General features: G+C 43.7%; 2 protein-coding genes and 1 long non-coding RNA gene across 6 annotated transcripts in view; 1 reads left to right on the top strand and 2 right to left on the bottom strand.

Moving 5' to 3' along the window:
* The window catches only part of LOC121400953 (interleukin-17 receptor A-like), a 1,044,048-nt gene that overhangs the window by 916,004 nt on the left and 108,348 nt on the right, over nt 1-19,696 (bottom strand). The gene's annotated exons all lie outside the window — the stretch shown is intronic.
* LOC121401016 (WD repeat-containing protein 91-like) lies at nt 7,351-10,780 on the top strand. The gene is made up of 3 exons (XM_041585423.1): nt 7,351-7,952; nt 8,930-9,080; nt 9,709-10,780. Exons 1-3 carry the CDS (start codon nt 7,942-7,944, stop codon nt 9,775-9,777), a joined length of 231 nt encoding a protein of 76 aa, XP_041441357.1. The 5' UTR covers nt 7,351-7,941; the 3' UTR covers nt 9,778-10,780.
* On the bottom strand, nt 8,869-13,917 carry LOC121401020. The gene is made up of 2 exons (XR_005966030.1): nt 12,078-13,917; nt 8,869-9,050 (listed from the first exon to the last, which is right to left on the bottom strand). It is a non-coding gene; the product is annotated as an uncharacterized LOC121401020 (long non-coding RNA).

Genomic DNA, 19,696 nt, shown 5'->3' with positions numbered 1-19,696 from the left:
CGATGAGACGCGGACCGGATGACGTTCAGGTCAAGGTGGGCACATAGGGGGCGGGATGAATGATGTGGGGGCGGGACTGATGACTAGGTAATCAGCGATTGGCTGATCACCATGTCATTCCCTTCAATGTCCTGTCCAGATTTACTAATTTGGAAATACGGACAGGCACTTTTCACACAGGCAGCCCTTCCAAAAACTGGGCTGTTCGGGTAAAATCCGGACAGATGGCAACCCTAGGCCCCTGTGTTGGAAGCCCTGGTGGGCCATGGACCTTCCAGTCTAACACAGACCTGAAACCCAAGGGGTGCTGCATAATGCATTGGGTACTGTTTGGGTCCTGGGGGGTTGGGGTCAGGTCTATACAAATATAGTAGCGAAGCGAGGGTTGACAAAAAGTTAACCTCACCACTGAATTTATATGGGTGCGGTAGATTCCTCCCACAATCCAAATAAACATACTTACAGCCTAACTAGCTTCCCATGATAGTACCTGTAACTACCCTTTACTTTAAGAAAATTAGATTGTAAGCTCTGCTGGGCAGGGATTTGTTCATGATTAAACATTTTCTGTAATGCCCTGTGTAAGAAGTCAATGAAAAATAAACCTAAGAGTTTTCTGTTGGGACTAATTTTTTACGAGCGAGAAATTGAGCCCAAGAGCTCCCATGTTGCCCCCCACTGCCGTTCCTGAGAGGTAACATAAATAAACGACAGCTTGTTTGCTGTGATTTTCCCCCATAAAAGCCTCTATTCTACAGCAGGAGATATTTCAGCTGAAGTGCACTTTTGTCTATCGCCTTGAAATTGATTACAAATTACGCCGCAATTACTTTTCGTGCAGGTGCCGTTCCCATTTCCCAGCAGCGAGACGGGGCTTTCGGCGTCACTAAAATATCAAACGTCGCCGCCGGGATGAAAAGAGCAAAAACAAAGCAACGATGTTTGGCAGGAATGTGTTTTTTTTATCATAAAACCCCATGTTTATGTCAATTTATATTCCCCGCGGTGTACAAAGGGATTATCAACGGGACATATTTATAACTAAGAACAATTTTGGAAGCACTTTCCAGGTACCTCAAAGTAGGGGATAGTGGGGTAGAGTCCTGCAGCGGGTCAGGTACACGCGGGTTACCTGCAAAGACATGCGGTACCCTGTGGGTTGCCGGTAGAGGTTCCGGGTGCGGGTATAGAGGCGGGTCGGCAGGTTTGCAGGTCGGCCGTGGGTCTTCTAAATAGCGATTTTTATTCCTTTTTTGTAATCACGCCTACTTTCGATGATGTCACTTCCGGGTTTACAATGACAGCACTTGATGTCAGCGGGTCGTGGTTCCGGGTTGCGGATAAGGTACTTGGGGGTTGGGTAGTGGGTCCAAGCAGGTAAGAATGCGGGTTGAATGTCCGGGTTGCAGATTACAGGTTGCGGGTACGGGTTCCAAAAAACGGATCTGCGCAGGACTCTATAGTGGGGTTCCATTAATGGGGTACCATTTTGTTTGGCACTCACCAACCCCACCCCAAGTAATCCAAACCACTAACCTTTAGCCCCAAGCAGGCATCTTATATTAATAAACTCACCAGCCTTGGACACTTGCTTGGTAGCACCATGCTGCATCTTTTATCTTCTCCTAGGTATTGGGCTTGGGCTGGATAAATGGCAACTATAACAATTCAAGCTCAGTCCTAGTGTACTGCCCGTGAACCCACTGCACCCCAGATTGTTCTGTAGACCCCAGCACCCAAAGCCTATAACTTATTGCATTATCAATGAAATTCCCAAGATGAATAATTTGAGGGATTCTGCTCTTCAAAATATCTCACACCCTTGGTCCATATCTAAAACCTACATGGATGTTGGACTGCCTCAAACTTTCTGGAGTTCCGAAATGTCTCTTGTATCATGGGTGCAGCCTCTCCCACCTCCCTTCTTCACAATCATCGCCGTATCCATCTGTATCTGTTACCATGACAATGTGCATTTTTAGAAGCCTCTGTTTCAATGTTAACCTTCCTTTAATTACACCCAAAGTTGTCGAAAAAGAAAGATTTGAATTAAATTTTAAAATGTCATTTGGATGGTTAGGTAACAGGTAAAACTGAACATAGGGGTAACTTGAGGTTAAAAGCAAACCCCCACTTTCCTTATTTAAGTGAAGGTACAGCCTGAAGGCCAGTTAGGGAGAGATTTGGGGTGAGCGGTTATTTGTGACCTGGGTACCCCTGGAACTATAGCAGGGTGACACCCCAATGTTTCTACATATCTGTAACCTTGTTATGAGCTAAGGGGGCCCAGTCTGAAGACCAGTTAGGGGGAGATTTGGGGTGAGTACTTATTTGTACCCTGGGTACCCCTGCAACTATAGCAGGGTGACTGTTACCCCAATGTTTCTATATATCTGTAACCTTGTTATGAGCTAAGGGGGCCCAGTCTGAAGACCAGTTAGGGGGAGATTTGGGGTGAGTGCTTATTTGTACCCCGGGTACCCCTGGAACTATAGCAGGGTGACACCCCAATGTTTCTATATATCTGTAACCTTGTTATGAGCTAAGGGGGCCCAGTCTGAAGACCAGTTAGGGGGAGATTTGGGGTGAGTGTTTATTTGTACCCTGGGTACCCCTGGAACTATAGCAGGGTGACTGTTACCCCAATGTTTCTATATATCTGTAACCTTGTTATGAGCTAAGGGGGCCCAGTCTGAAGGCCAGTTAGGGAGAGATTTGGGGCGAGTCCTTATTTGTGTCCTGGGTACCCCTGGAACTATAGCAGGGTGACTGTTACCCCAATGTTTCTATACATCTGTAACCTTGTTATGAGCTAAGGGGGCCAAGTCTGAAGGCCAGTTAGGGGGAGATTTGGGGTGAGTGCTGGGTACCCCTAGATTATAACAGAGGAATTATAGCACGTAGAACAAATAGACTTGAGTGAAATTAATTACTGAGGTGGCAGATATTAGAATAGACATAAAATGATGTTAAAACAAACCAAACATCACAACTGAATCCCGGGGAAGAGAGAAAACACTATGAACAGAGAACAAGAATTAAGTGATCATAATTCAGCTTCTTCCAACTCCTTTACGACAAGATTAACCACCATTAAATGCTCATCTCCTGACCTATGAAATGCTGTCAAATTACCTTCTCACTTGCAATGGGCTCAAAAAGGAAAACCCGATACAATCTCTTCTCTGGGAAATAAGATTTCTTTGATTCAGCCCAAGGATTTCAACTTTATTATGTGAGTTCAAATGAAAAATGACGACTAAATTACAATAACTTTTCTCTTTTGATTTTCTCTTTTGATGGCATCAACAACAGGTTCTGAAACAAGAGCCGGACAGATCCTAAAGGGGAAGTTAAGCTTATTATTAGATTTGGAAGCAAATTCTCATACATTTGGCTTTTTTCTTTATTGTTGGTTTGGCCACGATCAAATTTGGAATTTAAATTTTGTGCTTGGCTGGCCAAGACCAAGGCCATGATATTTTTGGCAAACTCTTTGGTGAAGGAAGTCGGAAACAAGGTGTGACTGCTCTTTCTGCGCTATGATGAGTTAATTTGTAACAAACACCATTTTGTTTGCAGTTTTGAGGCACAGATTGCAAACTGTGAATGTTTTTCTATTGAAATATTCAGTAAGTAGCGTGGGAATTCTCCATATGTGCCACCGTCTGGGCAGATAAATCCTTTATGTGCCAACACAGATAGTCAATGTGTAGTATCCCCTACCTACACGATATGGCAGCCAATGGTTTGGACATGACTGTCCTAGGGGTAGAGACCTCCTCTCCTAAGGTCTATGATGTTACCTTGTTATGCTATACTATATGGTCAAAATTATCCAGACCCTCCATCTAGAACAAGGGCCCCCAAGCTTTTTTATCCTTGACCCACTTTTTCATATAAAAAAGTTGAGGAGCAACATGCGCATGAATACAATTCCTAGCGGTTGCAAAATAAGATTTACAAGTAAGTCTAGTTGACAGTACGTATGGTGTTTATGCTCAAAAACTTGCCTTCAAGTCAGAAATCCAAAAACGAGCACCTGCTTGAGGAGAAAACATTCTAGTAGCGACATCAAAAGGCATGTTGCTTGCAAGCCATTGGTTGGCGATCACTGATCTAGAATGACATTTTCAGTTAGAACACTTATTCTAGACCATCTTTGAAGGAGATGACTATGGGGAATCATACACAAAACAAACCTAACACCACCATGTACAATACCAAGCGTAGATTGGAGTGGTATGAAGGGCACCTGCATAGGGTTCTGGAGCTTTGCCAAAATTCTCTGATTGGCAGATGCCAGAGAACACCAGGCTGAAATAACAGATTGGCCAAGCTGGAGAAGGAACATCGTCTAGGGCTTCCCTCGGTTCTGGTGAAACTACAGGGCACATTGAAAACATTCCTGATAATTCTGTGCTCCTATTTTTTGTGAACAGTTTGGGGATAGGCCCTTTCCTGTCCGTACAGGCCACGTCCTTACAGAATGGGGTTGTCAAGATGGGAAAGAACCTGACTGCACAGAACCCTGACCTACCCATAGTAAACCTGTGGAACTCTAGTGGGAACTTCCCAGAAGAAGTGGGGCAGTTATACGCAGCAAAGGGAGGGCAACCCACTAAACCCCTGTGGATGAACTAGACCCCCAACTGTGACCTGATCCCCGAACATCAAGTGCCCAGCCTCACTAATGGCTCTTGGAGGCTGAATGGAAGCAACTCGCAGCAACAATGTTCCAACATTTATGGGAAATTCTAAGAAGAGATGGGGCAGTATAGCAGCAAAGGGAGGAGCAACCTACTGGACCCCTGTGAGATGAACTGGAACCCTGACTGGAGTCCTTATCCCCAAATCAGTGCCCAAATCCTCACTAATGCCTCTTGAGGCTGAATGGAAGCAACTCCCAGCAACAATGTTTCCAACTATTGGGGAACCTTCCCAAAAGAGTAGGGCAGTTATAAGCAAGCAAAGGGAGGACAACTAGTTAGTAGACTCACAGCACTGATGAGCACAGTAATGACCTAAAAAGGAACGCTAATTTAAATTGGGGGTAAAAAGTAGTATACTAATTATTTTATTCCTTATTAGGCTTATTTTTTAAATCCGAATGTTACAATCTCTAAGATTCAAGTTTTTTTCCCTAGGGCAATCAAATTTTTAGAGGGAAACAAAAACTAGAGTTTTTTGAGATTTATCTATACCCCAACGCTCGGCAAAAAGCCCAAATTCTGAAAATCCTCATTCAGTTCCCTCTCAAGGTCCTGTATTAGTCAATGGGAGAGCACGATCTCAGTTTGAAGTTTTTCGTGGTCTGCACTGGTTTTAGCCCGAAATCAGATCTTTTTTTAGGGTTTTGGACAAAAATCTTGAAAACCATGAGCCAATTCGGGGAAAAACGCCAGCAACAATTGTGAGCAATTTTGTTAGCAAAGAGGCAGATAAAATCCGGCGATTTGGGGGTTTGCTCAATTTATGTTGTTTTTTTCGCGCAATAAGATAAAGGTAATAAAATAAGCTAAAATCGGGCATGGATTTGTTCGTAGTTTTTTTATTAATAAAATATGAGATAAAATTCGGATTTTAGTAATAACGCCCCAGTGTGTATTTGCATGTTAGTATCAGCTTTCAATAATACATAGGGATGCACGAGAATCCACTATTATTTGGGACTCCGGCTTGCAATCCCCTGATCCTTGGTGAAAGATTTGTCTGATTACGTTTAACAAATCCTTAATTAGCTATGGATTGCCAAATTAGGGGCAGGAAAAGAAAAAGTGGGAAAATTCTTCTTTTTGTGGCGAAAAGTCATGTGATTTCCTTCACTCCCTTATTTCATATGCAAATACAGGATTTGTGTATTCGGCCCAGGCCAGAAGGATTCGTCGGTGCCGCTGAATAAGGCCGAATCCGGAACAGAATTTCTGGATTCAGTGCATCCCTAATAATACATATGGGTCGGACTCACAAGGTCTTAGGTGGTTCACATGTGTTGCTACTATGTTGATCTCTATGGGGGGAATTAAAATTGGTGAGTTCTACTTTGTCCTGGGTTGATTTGAGGGCAGGGTTTTCGCAGGTCTATTTTTCTACAAAACCAGCAAACTAGCCAGAGGCACTTCAAAAATAGCCCAACAAAATAGCATAATGATGTGGCAGTGAAAAAGTCTAAAATTAAATGACTGTTTTACAAATTTTTCCATAAAGCAAAACGGTAAGCAGTTAGCCTGTCACCCGGGGAGAACGCAAAGTCTGCCATTGGGTCGGGGTACCTGCAGAAATACCGCAAAGTGATCGTTTTCGGATCAAAAAGTCCTGTGCGCGCAGTCCGCAGGTAATCGGCTGGATACCTAACCACCCTTGTGGTTGCTTTCCAGTTTTTTACATTTTCTTTTGTGAAGAATTCGGGCACCAGAAGTGAACAATGCACTTCCGGGCAATGCGCGTATTTCCAGGCAAATTTCGACGTTCACTTTCGGGGCAAATGGGTACGTCAGCTTCCGGGCAAATGTGACGTCATTCGGGCAAATGTGACTTCGCTTCCGGTTTTGTGTGTCCCCCGATCGGAAGTTATTTGGGCTGACTTGTGGGGCCGAGTAGGCGGGAACTATGCGGGTCAAATTTTGGGTTGCTGGGTACAGGTTTCAAAAATTGACCCGCGCCAGGGACCAAGATAAGTACAGAGGAGGGGCTCAGGAGATATGGGGTCCATAGAGGCTCTAAAGGTTTGCACGCTTTTCGTCACAAAATACGGGCCTTACCTGGTATATTTATCTTTTTTCCCTATTAATAACATTTGGGATCCCTGGACCTTCCTATTATTTATACTTTATCCTTGATTAATAATCATTGGATCACTGGACCTTACCTTATATTTATCTTTTTCCCTATTAATAACAATTGGATCATGAGCTTGCCTAAATATTGTATCTTAATTCCCTATTAATACATTGGGAAATACTGAGCTTCTTATATTTTATCTTTATTCTTGATTAATAACATTGGGATAACTGGACCTTGCCTATATATTTGGTTATCTTTATTCTTACTTAATAACATAGGGATCAAACTTTTTATCATTTTTACCATCCAGGCCAGTTAAAATACTGGGCAGGTGGTAACCCTATAAAGCCGTTAATAAATATACAATTTCAGTAAATATTGTAAAACAGGTCAAACCTCTAGACATTTTGGTGACCAGCAGATTTTTGGCCCAAAATTGTCTGAAATTGAGGAAAGTCACTGAAAATGTGAGAATGCTTAAGAGTGACGGGAGACTGGGGTACAGAGCCCAAAATCTGGTAACTCCCGACTTCTACGCAAGGTCAGTCACATTGCATGCTGGGAATTGTAGTCTCACATTCAACTTGGCAAAAAGTTGGCAGGCTTGGCCACATTAGGGCAAGAAAAAACATTGGTTGGTTTCCAAGTTGGAAACTAGCCATAGACCCAAAAATCTGTGACTTGTCTAGTTTGTACTTTCAAAACCGGCGTGGGATTTAAATTTGGCTGTAAATCAGCCAACCTGGTAACCCTGATGGAGGGTGTAACTGGTGACCCATTTGTAAGCTTTTTGGAAAAATCATTCAGTTGTTGCAGAAACATCACTCAAACGATGACTAATCTGACCATGTGATTATTGTAGTTTCAGTTCCTGTTCTGTAGTAGCAGAAAATAAAATGGAATAAGATGGATTATCATGATTGTCCCTGAGGGATCTGGGATGTGCCATTTATATATCTGATGTGTTTGTTCCCAGAGCACCGAAAAGAAGACAGAGAGTTTAGACCTTGATCCGGATTCGCGTTCGGATGCACAAAATGAGCCGGTGGATTCAGTGAGCAGAGGTTCTGGGGAAGCAGCGCAAGGAAAGAGGAGAAATCATCACAACCATTCATTGTGCTGAGCCAGGACGAGTATGCGGAGCACCATTCCTCCATCATGCACTGCAGGTACTGATCCTCATTCAAAAACAGAAAGCCAAAATCCTTGGGCAACTGTATAACCATAATGATTTCTGCAATGGGTTCAGGTGCTCATGTCCCAAACCTTCAGCAAACGGGAGTAAGTCATAGAAAATTGATTGTAGGCAGGCACCAATCCGGAACACCAGAAAGTAGAATCCAGGAGCCCAACGTTTAAAGGGCATGTAAAGGCAAAATAATAAAACCCCATTTTACTTTTCTTTTATGAAAAAAGACTCCAATATACTTTAATTAAAAAATCTGTACTGTTTTTTATAAGAAACCTGACTGTATGCAGTGACATTCTCCCTTCATTTACTGCTGTGGATAGGAATTGTCAGACGGTCCCTAACTGCTCTGCAGGGAAACAATTATACTTATGAACAGCAGGGGGAGCCCCCGCCTTACTTCCCAGCCATGCAGAACTCAAGCAGCTTTGTTTGTTTCCCTGTAGAGCAGTCGGCGACTGTGTAGAGATTTGTATTGGATTTTATTTTTGCCTTTACATCCCCTTTACTGTTTCCAAATCCTTTCCTCCAAAAAATCTCTTAAAACGCACTTTTTAGAGAAGCCTCCCCTCCCTCTGCTTAACTACCAAATGCAATACCACATACAGTACTACATCTCTCACCCACTTATATCTGACCTTGCCCACTCCCACACCTCGTGTCTTATTCCCTTCCCTTTAGATTGTAAGCTCTTTTGCACAGGGCCTTCCTCGCCTTTTGTACCTTATTGGTTGTGTTTGTAACTCCATATGTTCTATGTATGTAATTCATGTGATTTCGTTGTATAAACACATTTACTTTACAGCACTGAGAAATATGCTGGCGCTATATAAATAAATGTCAATAATAATAATGATATCACTCTCTACATCATACTAAGAGTTAACTCAAAGGTGAACCATCCATTTAAAGTAGATTTTTTGCCAGCCGTTAACATTATTGCTTTTTCTCTGGCAGGGTCGACTGCTCCGGGTGCCGGGTGGCTAGTGTGGATGTTGACGGGGTGATTAAAATCTGGTCTATTGATGGCATCATGCAGACAAAAGCTTCCGCCATCTCCAAGTCGGCTCTGCTCTCCCTGGAATGGACGACAAAGAGAGACAGACTGGTGAGAGAGTCCTTCATATGGCTGCTCATAATTTGTCAAGTTTTCATTTAACCCTCTATTCTATCCAAACCACTGGGATTTGGTATCTTTGCTGAATAACTCTGTACTGATTCTGAAATAATTAAGTTTATCTTCACTATTCCTCTCTCAGCATCTGTTTCTCTTCATTCTGTCTTCATTCAGCAGTTGGGTGTCAGATGAATGATCCAGATGTATTAGAGCTCACTCTATTAAAATCACCAGACATCATGTCTCTCTACATGCAGGATTTGAGCAGAATTGAATTGAGCAGAATTTTTGTTTTGTTAGAATCTATTTGTACTGGAATCAGTTATTTGAGTGAGCTCTAATACATCTGATAGGAAAGGAAGCCCCCCTGTAAGATATATTGGATCTAACTGTCAGTGATTATCTGATACCCAACTGCTGCATGAAGACAGAATGAAGAGAAACAGATGCTGAGAGAGGAATAATGGAGATAAACTTGTTTTTTTTTCAGAAACAATGCGGAATATTTAATTGGTTGTATTTAGAAAGTTTCTTATTTCAGTATGATGAAGCTTATATTAAATTTTCATTTTTGCCATAGTTCCCCTTTAATGAGAAGTGACTATTCTTATCCATGCAGATCAGTTGCAAGCGGACAGCCACACAAAACTGCTCAAATGAGGATTTCTTTGTCCCCAGTGCTGTCTGAGGACCATAGATATATTTGAATAACATCATAATCCGTGCCATCAGCCTGATGAGTTGCAGCCAATGATGGGCCAGAAAGGTTGAAGAAGAAAGGTTGACAACCATCTCATTGAGGTCAACCTTTCCAAAGCCACCCATCCAGAGAACAAGAAAACAAAACCATGATAGTTCTAATTCTATGAGTTGTGAACCAAAATTGGATCTCTGTGCAGTTCAAGTGGGTCTCAGTGAAGTTCCTTCTACATTAGTATTTAAAATAAGGCACATCATTACTTTTGAGCCAATGCTGGGGTCACAACGCTAACTCCAACTGGGTCCTCTAAGAAACCATTCCCTGCAAGCCCAACTGCCAATTCAGCCTCATGAGTTGCAACCAATGATGACCAAAAAGGCATCCATCCATTTGCCTGAACCTGAGCACATACACACTAGGTTGACAACCATCTCATTGAGGTCAACCTTTACAAAGCCACCCAACCAGAGAACAAGAAAACAAAACCATGATAGTTCTAATTCTATGAGTTGGGAACCTAAATTGGGTCACTGTGCAGTTCATGGTGGGTCTCAGTGAAGTTCCTTCTACATCAGTATTTAAAATAAGGCACATCATTACTTCTGAGCCAATGCTGAGGTCACAACGCTAACTCCAGCTGGGTCCTCTAAGAAACCATTCCCTGCCAGCCCAACTGTCAATTCAGCCTCATGAGTTGCAGCCAATGATGCCCAAAAAGGCATCTATCCATTTGCCTGAACATACACACTAAGTTGACAACCATCTCATTGAGGTCAACCTTTTCAAAGCCACCCATCCAGAGAATAAGAAAACAAAACCATTCACATGATGAGTCTAATTCTATGAGTCACCCATCCGAATAAAAAACCAAAACCATGATGGTTCTAATTTTATGAGTTGGGAACCCAATTTGGGTCTCTGTGAGGTCCATAGTGGGTCTCAGTAAAGTTCCTGTTACATCAACATCTGAAATAAGGCAGATCATTACATCTTGCCCTAAAAGGCATCCATTTGCCTAAACCTGAGCACATAAACACTAGGTTGACAACTATCTCATTGAGGTCAACCTTTCCAAAGCAACCCATCCAGAGAATAAGAAAACAAAACCATTAGCATGATGGTTCTAATTCTATGAGTTGGGAACAGAAATTGGTTCTTCATACAGTTCATGGTGGGGCTCAGTGAAGTTCCTGCTAAATCAGTATTTGACATAAGGCACATCATTACTTCCAATGCTGGGTCACAACGCTAACTCCAACTGGGTCCTCTAAGAAACCATTCCCTGCCAGCCCAACTGCCAATTCAGCCTCATAAGGGGCAGCCAACGATGCTGCCCAAGATTTCAAGGACCTTTTCTGACGGGAACATTCTAGCATTTTAGTCACCGACATTCCATCATTGGAACAAAGTACAATTTGGAAAGCGCACACCTGCTATTATGTAAGTGTTTAATAAAATATTTTTTGTATCTTTATTTAAGACTGAGTGTGCAATCCTTATTTTTTTGTGATTCCATCATTGGAAACTTTCAACAAGAAAACCTTATTGGTCTGTGCTCAAGTTGATGCTACACATGATAGAAAGACATAGGCTTGGAGGTCCTTGGGGAATTTATTTTTTTGCTTCATTTATGTCAACAATGAGAATCTAAGAAGCTGGAGATGGCTGGACCACCTGGGGGGTGAAGTATGAAGGCACAGAATGAAGAAATCTGATGCATGGAGACAATTCCATTTATAAGGCTTTTGCCATTTTGTATCTACTGTTTAAATTTCATATTGTTACATGAATGTTCTTCAAACAAGTTCTACAGCCCCTGAAATCTTTCTAAATGTTACCGGTGAACCATTTATCTAGATATCTAGATTTATCATGGAAAGATATAGCTCCATACTGTGCAGGCACCAATAAACGTCAACATAGTCCTAAATCTGGACATTATCCCACTGCTCTTAGACTGTTTATAATATAACCCATCCCAGACTGTATAGTTGATTGTATAACTTTGGAAGATATGGAGCTATTTACTCACATAATTTCACCTGCTTTTCTCTTGATACCATGTAACTACTCAGTTGGAGGACCCAGCTGGGTTCCAAAGCATTTAAGAAGAAGGTTGACATGAGGAAATTTATCTCATACACATCTTACACGGCTTGCAAGCCACCGACACAGAATAGCGCACACTTGTTTCGGTAATATGAAAATGCTTCAGGCTGAGCATATGAAATTGTTTGGCAGTCCCTTTACTGATAGACCCCTTCCCTGTGGTTATTTACCATTCATACCTGTTTCCAAAGAATCTGTTGTCAGCCTTATATCCTGTTAGAAAGCATCAGGAGGGAAATGAATCATCATTGGCTTGGTTTATTGTACGCCAGTGGGTGAAGACACCTCTGTTTGAACAAATGTTAAATTGACTCCAGGTAGGCAATGAAGTTGGTTGATGATGGGGGGACCTGTGAGGGTGCTAATTTCCACAGGGAGATGATGGTATCTAGGTCAACGTTGACCTTGTTCATCTGTAGGGCTGATGGGTGCCTTTTCTGATCAGAGGTCCATGCTTGGAAGTATCTGTAGACTGGTGTGCTTGACCTTTAATTGCGTCTAGGAAAGTTTTAGCTTGCTGGTTTCAGAGACCGGTATTAGGACACCAAGAGAGGTTTGTAGTAATGGTCACTGGGACCCTATAAATGGGGCTACTTGTTGGAGAATTCCTTTACATGTCAAGGTGCTGGAGGATCTGCTTCCCCCTCCCCCTGTATATATCAGTTTATAGGTAGAAACGCAAAAGAGTGGATTACCTTTAATTGTTGCTCTTTGTATATGTAGACCAGGGTTTCTCCAGTGAGGATAATCTTGGAGGAGTTCCTGGTGGATGGAAAGAGAAGCAGAGCTGTGATCTCACACTTGGTCAGTAGCTGGTGCTTATCTTGGGGTGTAAAAGGATCCTAAATGTGGGATTGGAGTTGTACCTTTACCTGGTTACCTGGTTTGGTTATTGCTAATGAGATCCATGCAGGGGGTTTTGAACTTCACTCTTGTTTGGATCTCCTCTTGTTAACGAGGGTCCCAACTAAGGGCTTTGAGTTTGTGTCCAGCCTGGGGGGGGTCTCTTGTATGGTCCCTGGAGGCCTGGGGGCTTCTCCTGTTAATCAGCTACTTGTCACAGTTGGACTGGGGGTCCTTGCTAGTAAGAGGTTCCCTATTGAGTCCTTGCAGTGTTTGGTTTATGGGGGGTCCTTCTATGAACTGTGAGATGATTATTAAGGAACAGCTGGTGGATCGGAGGTTGTTCAAGGCCCGAGTTGGTGTCAGTTTGAGAGCAGCTGCCCCGGCCTGTGCCTCACACTCAGCCTCGGACTCTCCTGCCACTAAACCCGCGCCCCCGACACGTTGCCCTTGACTCCCGACTCCTCCAGTGCGACTGTGTCTCTGGGCCAGAGATGTCGCGGCTTCTTCTCTCTGCGCTACAGGCGGGCCCGGCTTTCAGCACCAGGGACAGATCCTCAGGCAGAAGATACTGGCCGAGTCGGGCTAAGGGGTCGCGCAGATCAGGAGCGGGGGCTGGAGATACAGAAAAGTGTAACGTGATCCTCTCCTGCAGCTCTGACTCTGTCTCTCCCTGCGCCCCTGGACTTCTAGCGACCCCCCTTCCCTTCTTCAGTATTTCCCTCCCACTCCCGACTCTGCTCCTTCCCCTCAATCCCTCCCACCCCCAATTCTCCTCCCCCCTATCAGTGTCCCTCCCCAGGCCCTTCCTTCTCTATGAGGGTCTCACCCACTATCTGCTCTGTCCCTCCCTCTTATTCGCATTTCCCTCCCTCCCAACTGCCAATTTCAGCCAAATCTGTCTGTGTTCCTCCCACCCCCCCAGCTGTTACCCAATCTCACTTCTATCCCACACTCTGTCCTTTCCCTCTGTCTGTATCTGTCCCTCTGTCTGTATCTGTCCCTCTGTCTGTATCTGTCCCTCTGTCTGTATCTGTCCCTCTGTCTCTATCTGTCCCTCTGTCTCTATCTGTCCCTCTGTCTGTATCTCTGTCTTCAATGATTTATTCCTCCCAATCCCACAGCCCACTCTGTCCCTGACTCTCTCTCTCTCTCTCTCTCTCTCTCTCTCTCTCACTCTCTCTTACACTCAAATCAAATGAGCTTTATTGTCAGCTCTCTCTCTCTCACACTCTCTTTCACACACTCTCTCTTTTACACCCTCTCTCCGTCTCTCACACCCTCTCTCTCTCTCTCTCTCTCACTCAAATCAAATAAGCTTTATTGGCAGCTCTCTCTCACACACTCACTCTCTCTCTCACATTCTCTTTCACACACTCTTTCTTTTACACCCCCCCTCTCTCTCTCTCGCTCTCTCTTTCACACACTCACTCTCTCTCTCACCCAATCTCACTTCAATCCCACACTTTGTCCTTTCCCTCTCTGTCTCTATCTGTCCCCCTGTCTGTATCTGTCCCTCTGTCTCTATCTGTCCCTCTGTCTGTATCTGTCCCTCTGTCTGTATCTGTCCCTCTGTCTGTATCCGTCCCTCTGTCTGTATCCGTCCCTCTGTCTCTATCCGTCCCTCTGTCTCTATCCGTCCCTCTGTCTGTATCCGTCCCTCTGTCTCTATCTGTCCCTCTGTCTGTATCCGTCCCTCTGTCTGTATCTGTCCCTCTGTCTCTATCTGTCCCTCTGTCTCTATCTGTCCCTCTGTCTCTATCTGTCCCTCTGTCTGTATCCGTCCCTCTGTCTGTATCTGTCCCTCTGTCTCTATCTGTCCCTCTGTCTCTATCTGTCCCTCTGTCTCTATCTGTTCTGTCCCTCTGTCTCTATCTGTCCCTCTGTCTCGTATCTGTCCCTCTGTCCTGTATCTGTCCCTCTGTCCTATCTGTCCTCTGTCTCTATCTGTCCTGTCCTTCCCTCTGTCTGTATCTGTCCTCGTGTCTCTATCTGTCACTGTCTAACCCCATTCTGACTGTAGCCCCCCCAATATTCTCTCTGCCCCTCCCTCTGGCTGATCATCTTTCTGTCTTCAATGATTTATTCCTCCCAATCCCACAGCCCACAGCCCACTCTGTCCCTGACTCTCTCTCTCTCTCTCTCTCTCTCTCTCTCTCTCTCTCTCTCTCACTCTCTCACTCTCTCTTACACTCAAATCAAATGAGCTTTATTGTCAGCTCTCTCTCTCACACTCTCTTTCACACACTCTCTCTTTTACACCCTCTCTCTCTCCGTCTCTCACCCCCCCTCTCTCTCTCTCTCTCTCTCTCTCACTCAAATCAAATAAGCTTTATTGGCAGCTCTCTCTCACACACTCACTCTCTCTCTCACATTCTCTTTCACACACTCTCTCTTTTACACCCCCCCTCTCTCTCTCTCGCTCTCTCTCTCACACACTCACTCTCTCTCTCACACTCTCTCCCACACTCTCTCTTTTACACCCCCCCTCTCTCTCACACTTAAATCAAATCAGCTTTAGTGGTAGCTCTCTCTCTCTCACACACACACACACTCATGCTCTTTCTCACACACTCTCTCACACTCTCTCTTTTACACACACTCTCACACACACACACTCTCTCTCCTTCTCTCACACAGACTCTCTCTCTCCATCTTTCTCCATCCCCAGACATCTATGTCCCGCTTCTCTAAAGAATGATACTTTTCCAAATGTGTAGCACTTTCTCCATCCTTCCCAGGGCCTTTTGTACCTACCAGTGGTGTTACCATAAGGTGGGCAGACACATATTCCTCCCTGTCTCTAAAATCTCTCCATCCCGGTATTTGCACTTCCCAACCCTCCTTCTACCTCCCCCCCTGTTCTTAATCTCTGGACAATGACTGTATCTTCCCCAAATATCCCTGTTGCTCTCCTCTCTCTGTCAATGTCTAGTGAGCACTCCTTCTCCCTATGAACAACCCACCCTCCCCTTTCTCTCTACCTTTTCTTTCCTTCCCAAAATAATTAGGGTGAATAGGCAGGGCTGCCATCAAGAATCATCGGTCCCTGTACAACAACATTTTTTGGGCCCCCTAGTCTCTGCCTGGCCCCAAGCCCCACCCCAGATCCCACCCACATTACAATAAAAAGGCTACACAGACACCCACTTGTAAAAAGCCATTGGTGGTCTGGGCCTCCTTTAAAGGGATACTGTCATGCTCCAGCTGAATTCAGCACTGAAATCCATTTCTCAAAAGAGCAAACAGATATTTTTATATTTAATTTTGAAATCTGACGAGGCTAGACATATTTTCAGTTTCCCAGCTGCCCCCAGTCATGTGACTTGTGCTCTGATAAACGTCAGTCACTCTTTACTGCTGTGCTGCAAGTTGGAGTGATATCACCCCTCCCTTTCCCCCCAGCAACCTAACAACAGAACAATGGGAAGGTAACCAGATAGCAGCTCATTAACACAAGATAACAGCTGCCTGGTAGATCTAATGACAGCTTTCAATAGTAAAATCCAGGTCCCCCTGAGACACATTCAGTTACATTGAGTAGGAGAAACAACAGCCTGCCAGAAAGCAGTTCCATCCTAAAGTGCTGGCTCTTTCTGAAAGCACATGACCAGGCAAAATGACCTGAGATGCACCTACACACCAATATTACAACTAAATACACTTGCTGGTTCAGGAATGATATTTTATATTGTAGAGTGAATTATTTGCAGTGTAAACAGTGTAATTTCAAAACAAAAACGACACCATAAAAATTATGGCAGAATCCCTTTAAGTTAAAATAAAATAAATTTAAAAAAAATATTTGTAGTCAGCCCCCCAGAAGTTGGGTATTTCCTTGTCACCTCCTTTCTACAGTATATCTTTCTGTTCTATTTCCAAGCTGTGAGGACCAGTCTCTATTAACCTCTAACTCATCCTCTATATACATGAAATACTAAGCAGATTCAGGGATGCAAAGCAATGGCGTAACCCATTTATAACGCACCGCCATCCATATCATTCCCAATGGGCACTACGTTTGCTAGTTTTGACTTGTTTATTTTAGGGAGATCAGACCATTGCCCCTATCCGGGGGTTGTAAAGTTCTGTGTTGGTTCCCCTCAGCAGGATATTTTGTGTTGCCGTGTTATTTTCCTGCTTTAGTTGTGCTGATTTATATGGAGCTTGGTTTTTTGTGATTTGGGCAAGACAACTTGTATTTATCTGGGGCATCTGATTGGTTGGCAGCAGTAGGACACTTGTGTTTCTAGATGCAGTACATCGATGCTCTCTTCAGTATGGCAGACACAGAAATATAAAATATAGAATATACTGTATACTCTACCTTAAATCTTACTTCCATCTTTCCCTCCTTCCTATAACTCTTTCTGTCCCTCTTTCCCCACCCTCACTCTATACCTCCCACTGTTACTCCTTTTCCTACCTCTATCCCAGCCTAATCTTTCCACCTCCCAATCCTTCCCCACCCCAACTCTGCACCTCCCCAAATCACTCTGTTCCTTCATTCTGTTCTTTACTTTGTCACCTCTTTGCCAAATCTTCTTCAGTCAGTTTAGGTTGTCCCTCTACCCCTGCCCTGTCCATGCCCGACTCTAACCCTCATTCCCTTGTTCCCAAATCTTTCCTTCAATCCACATTGACCAAATACCCCTTAGTGTTCTTACCTTACCCCCTCTATTCTTCATTCTGTTCTTCTCAGTCTCCACTCCCTTCCATGCTGACTCTATTTCTTTAATTTTCCTACGTCTTCTCTCTCCATCATTAGGACTCTATCCTTTTTATTTTTTCCTTCCTAATCCTCTTTCTCTCTGTATCCTTCTTTTTTATCAATTTGCCCAGGTCCTCACTCCACCCCTCCATTTACGCTCTCCTTTCCTCCATATCCTGACTTAATCCCTCACTATCCCCTATCCATCCCTTTGGATCCCACATCTGTTCATTCATCTCCTCTTTCCCAACCTCTTTCTTTCCTACCTGTTCTCCTACCCCATTCTTACCTCCCTTTCTCTTCACAGGCCTATCCCATCCCTCCCAATTATGTCCAACCCCTGCCTCTACTGTCTCCCTCCAAACATTTTCTTTGTCCCATCACTCTAATCTGACAGCGTTACTTTGGGGTGATGGAACATGGAGTGTGTATGTTTGCAGACAATAATTGTTGGAGTAACTCATGGTGCATAGTTGTAGCAATGGTGTAAGTCTGAGGTCACCACTGCAACTACATCCCTAAACCCAACCCTATGTGATGGAGTAAAGTTATAGTACCTACAAGCAGAGGTTGGGGATGTTTGTGGATTTAGTTTGGACTAGTGATGGGCGAATGAGGCCAGTTTGCTAAAAAATTCGCAATTTCCCCGCAAAATTCGTGATACGCCGAAAAATTTAGAAACACAAATTTTGATGCCCACGTCAATTCTGACACTTCCGTCAATTTTTTAAAGTCAATGGACGTCCGAAGTGTGTTGACGCGTGATGGTTTTGCTGCAAGCGACTTTTCCATCGCACGTCCAAAAGTTTTTGACACTGGCTGAAATTTTAGTTCGGCAAATTCTCGCGGCAGTTTTGCAAATTTATTTGCCGGTGGCAAAACGCAGAAATTCACTGTGAATTCGCTCCTGGTGAATTTATTCGCCCATCACTAGTTTGGACACCTGGGTTTTGTATTTGATCCCACTCAGGTGGTTGGGCCAAGTCTTTCAGAACTCCCAGCAACCCTCTACTTTTCTTTCTGTCCCATTTACAGCCTTTCACGTTGTTTTATTATCCTGCTGTCTGTTTCCATCCTGATACCTTCTGAAGGTTAAAGGGGTGGTTCATCTTTAAGGTAACTTTTAGTATGTTACAGAGTGGCCAATTCTAAGCAACTTTTCAATTGGTCTTCATTTTTACTTTTTTTTTATATAGCTTTTGAGTTATTTGCCTCTTCTTCTTCTGATTCCTTCCAGCTTTCAAATGGGGTTCACTGACCCCATTAAAAAACAGGTCTACAAATGTATTTTTGTTGTTACTTTTTATTACTCACCTTTCTATTCAGACCCTCTTCTATTCATATTCCAGTCTCCCTAGCAACCAAACGGCTGAAATTGCAAACTGGAGAGCTGCTGAATAAAACGCTAAATAACTCGAAAACCACTAATAATAAAAAACCTATTGCAATTTGTCTCAGAATATGATAATCTACATCATACCAACAGCTAATTTAAAGCTGAACAACCCCTTTAATAGATCATTTGAGTTATTAGAGTTATTAACCTTCAGGCCTTTGTTTCCTTTGACCTTTCATTTTTTGTTTCAACTTGCCCTTTAATCCTCCCCACCATCCCCTCCTGAACCCTCTGTTGCCTTTCTCTAGTTCCAAATTTAATTCTCATGATTGAACCAGGATTGGGCCAAGACTGAGCTTGATTACCCCATGCCCATTGCACTCCTACCTCCATAATGATCAGGGCCCCTCAATTCCTTTGCACCCCTCCTTCTATCCCACCTGCTCCTTTAGATTTGCCCCCAGCCTCTGTACTTGCAGCTGCAGCAGAACTAGTGAGACATACTGTGTGCCAGTCTCCAGGGAGGTGGGAATTGCACAGTTTGTACCCGTCTCGCTCTTCCTACACCCCTTGTGAACTCCCCCGTGAGTTAGTGCTCCTGTCTAGGCTGCTGATAGAATACTGTTCCCATGAGCTTACAGCTTCTCTCTCTCTCTGCTTTTTGTAGACTCTCCTGCACTGTTTTTCCTCATTTTATTTGCTGTTCATCTGCTGAGGTTTTTGCAATAAGCAAATCCCTTCCAGGAAGCTCAGCAGCAGCAGCAGGTGCACAGTAACTAAATGCACTTGATATGGGGCAGCCCATTGACCCTTTACTGGTTTAAAGGTGAAGTCTGGAAGGAGCATAATCACTTGTCATTGGAAGTGGTAGAGCAGCAGCGATAGTAATGGTATAAAGATTCTATCTT

This window comes from Xenopus laevis, chromosome 3L (assembly GCF_017654675.1).
Source record: "Xenopus laevis strain J_2021 chromosome 3L, Xenopus_laevis_v10.1, whole genome shotgun sequence".
Taxonomy (NCBI): Eukaryota; Metazoa; Chordata; class Amphibia; order Anura; family Pipidae; genus Xenopus; species Xenopus laevis.
This window is presented reverse-complemented; position numbering and strand designations above follow the sequence as displayed.

Coding starts and splice junctions, on each gene's coding strand:
- LOC121401016 (XM_041585423.1), top strand. Junction 9,081..9,708: donor CGACAAAGAGAGACAGACTG/GTGAGAGAGTCC, acceptor TTATCCATGCAG/ATCAGTTGCAAGCGGACAGC.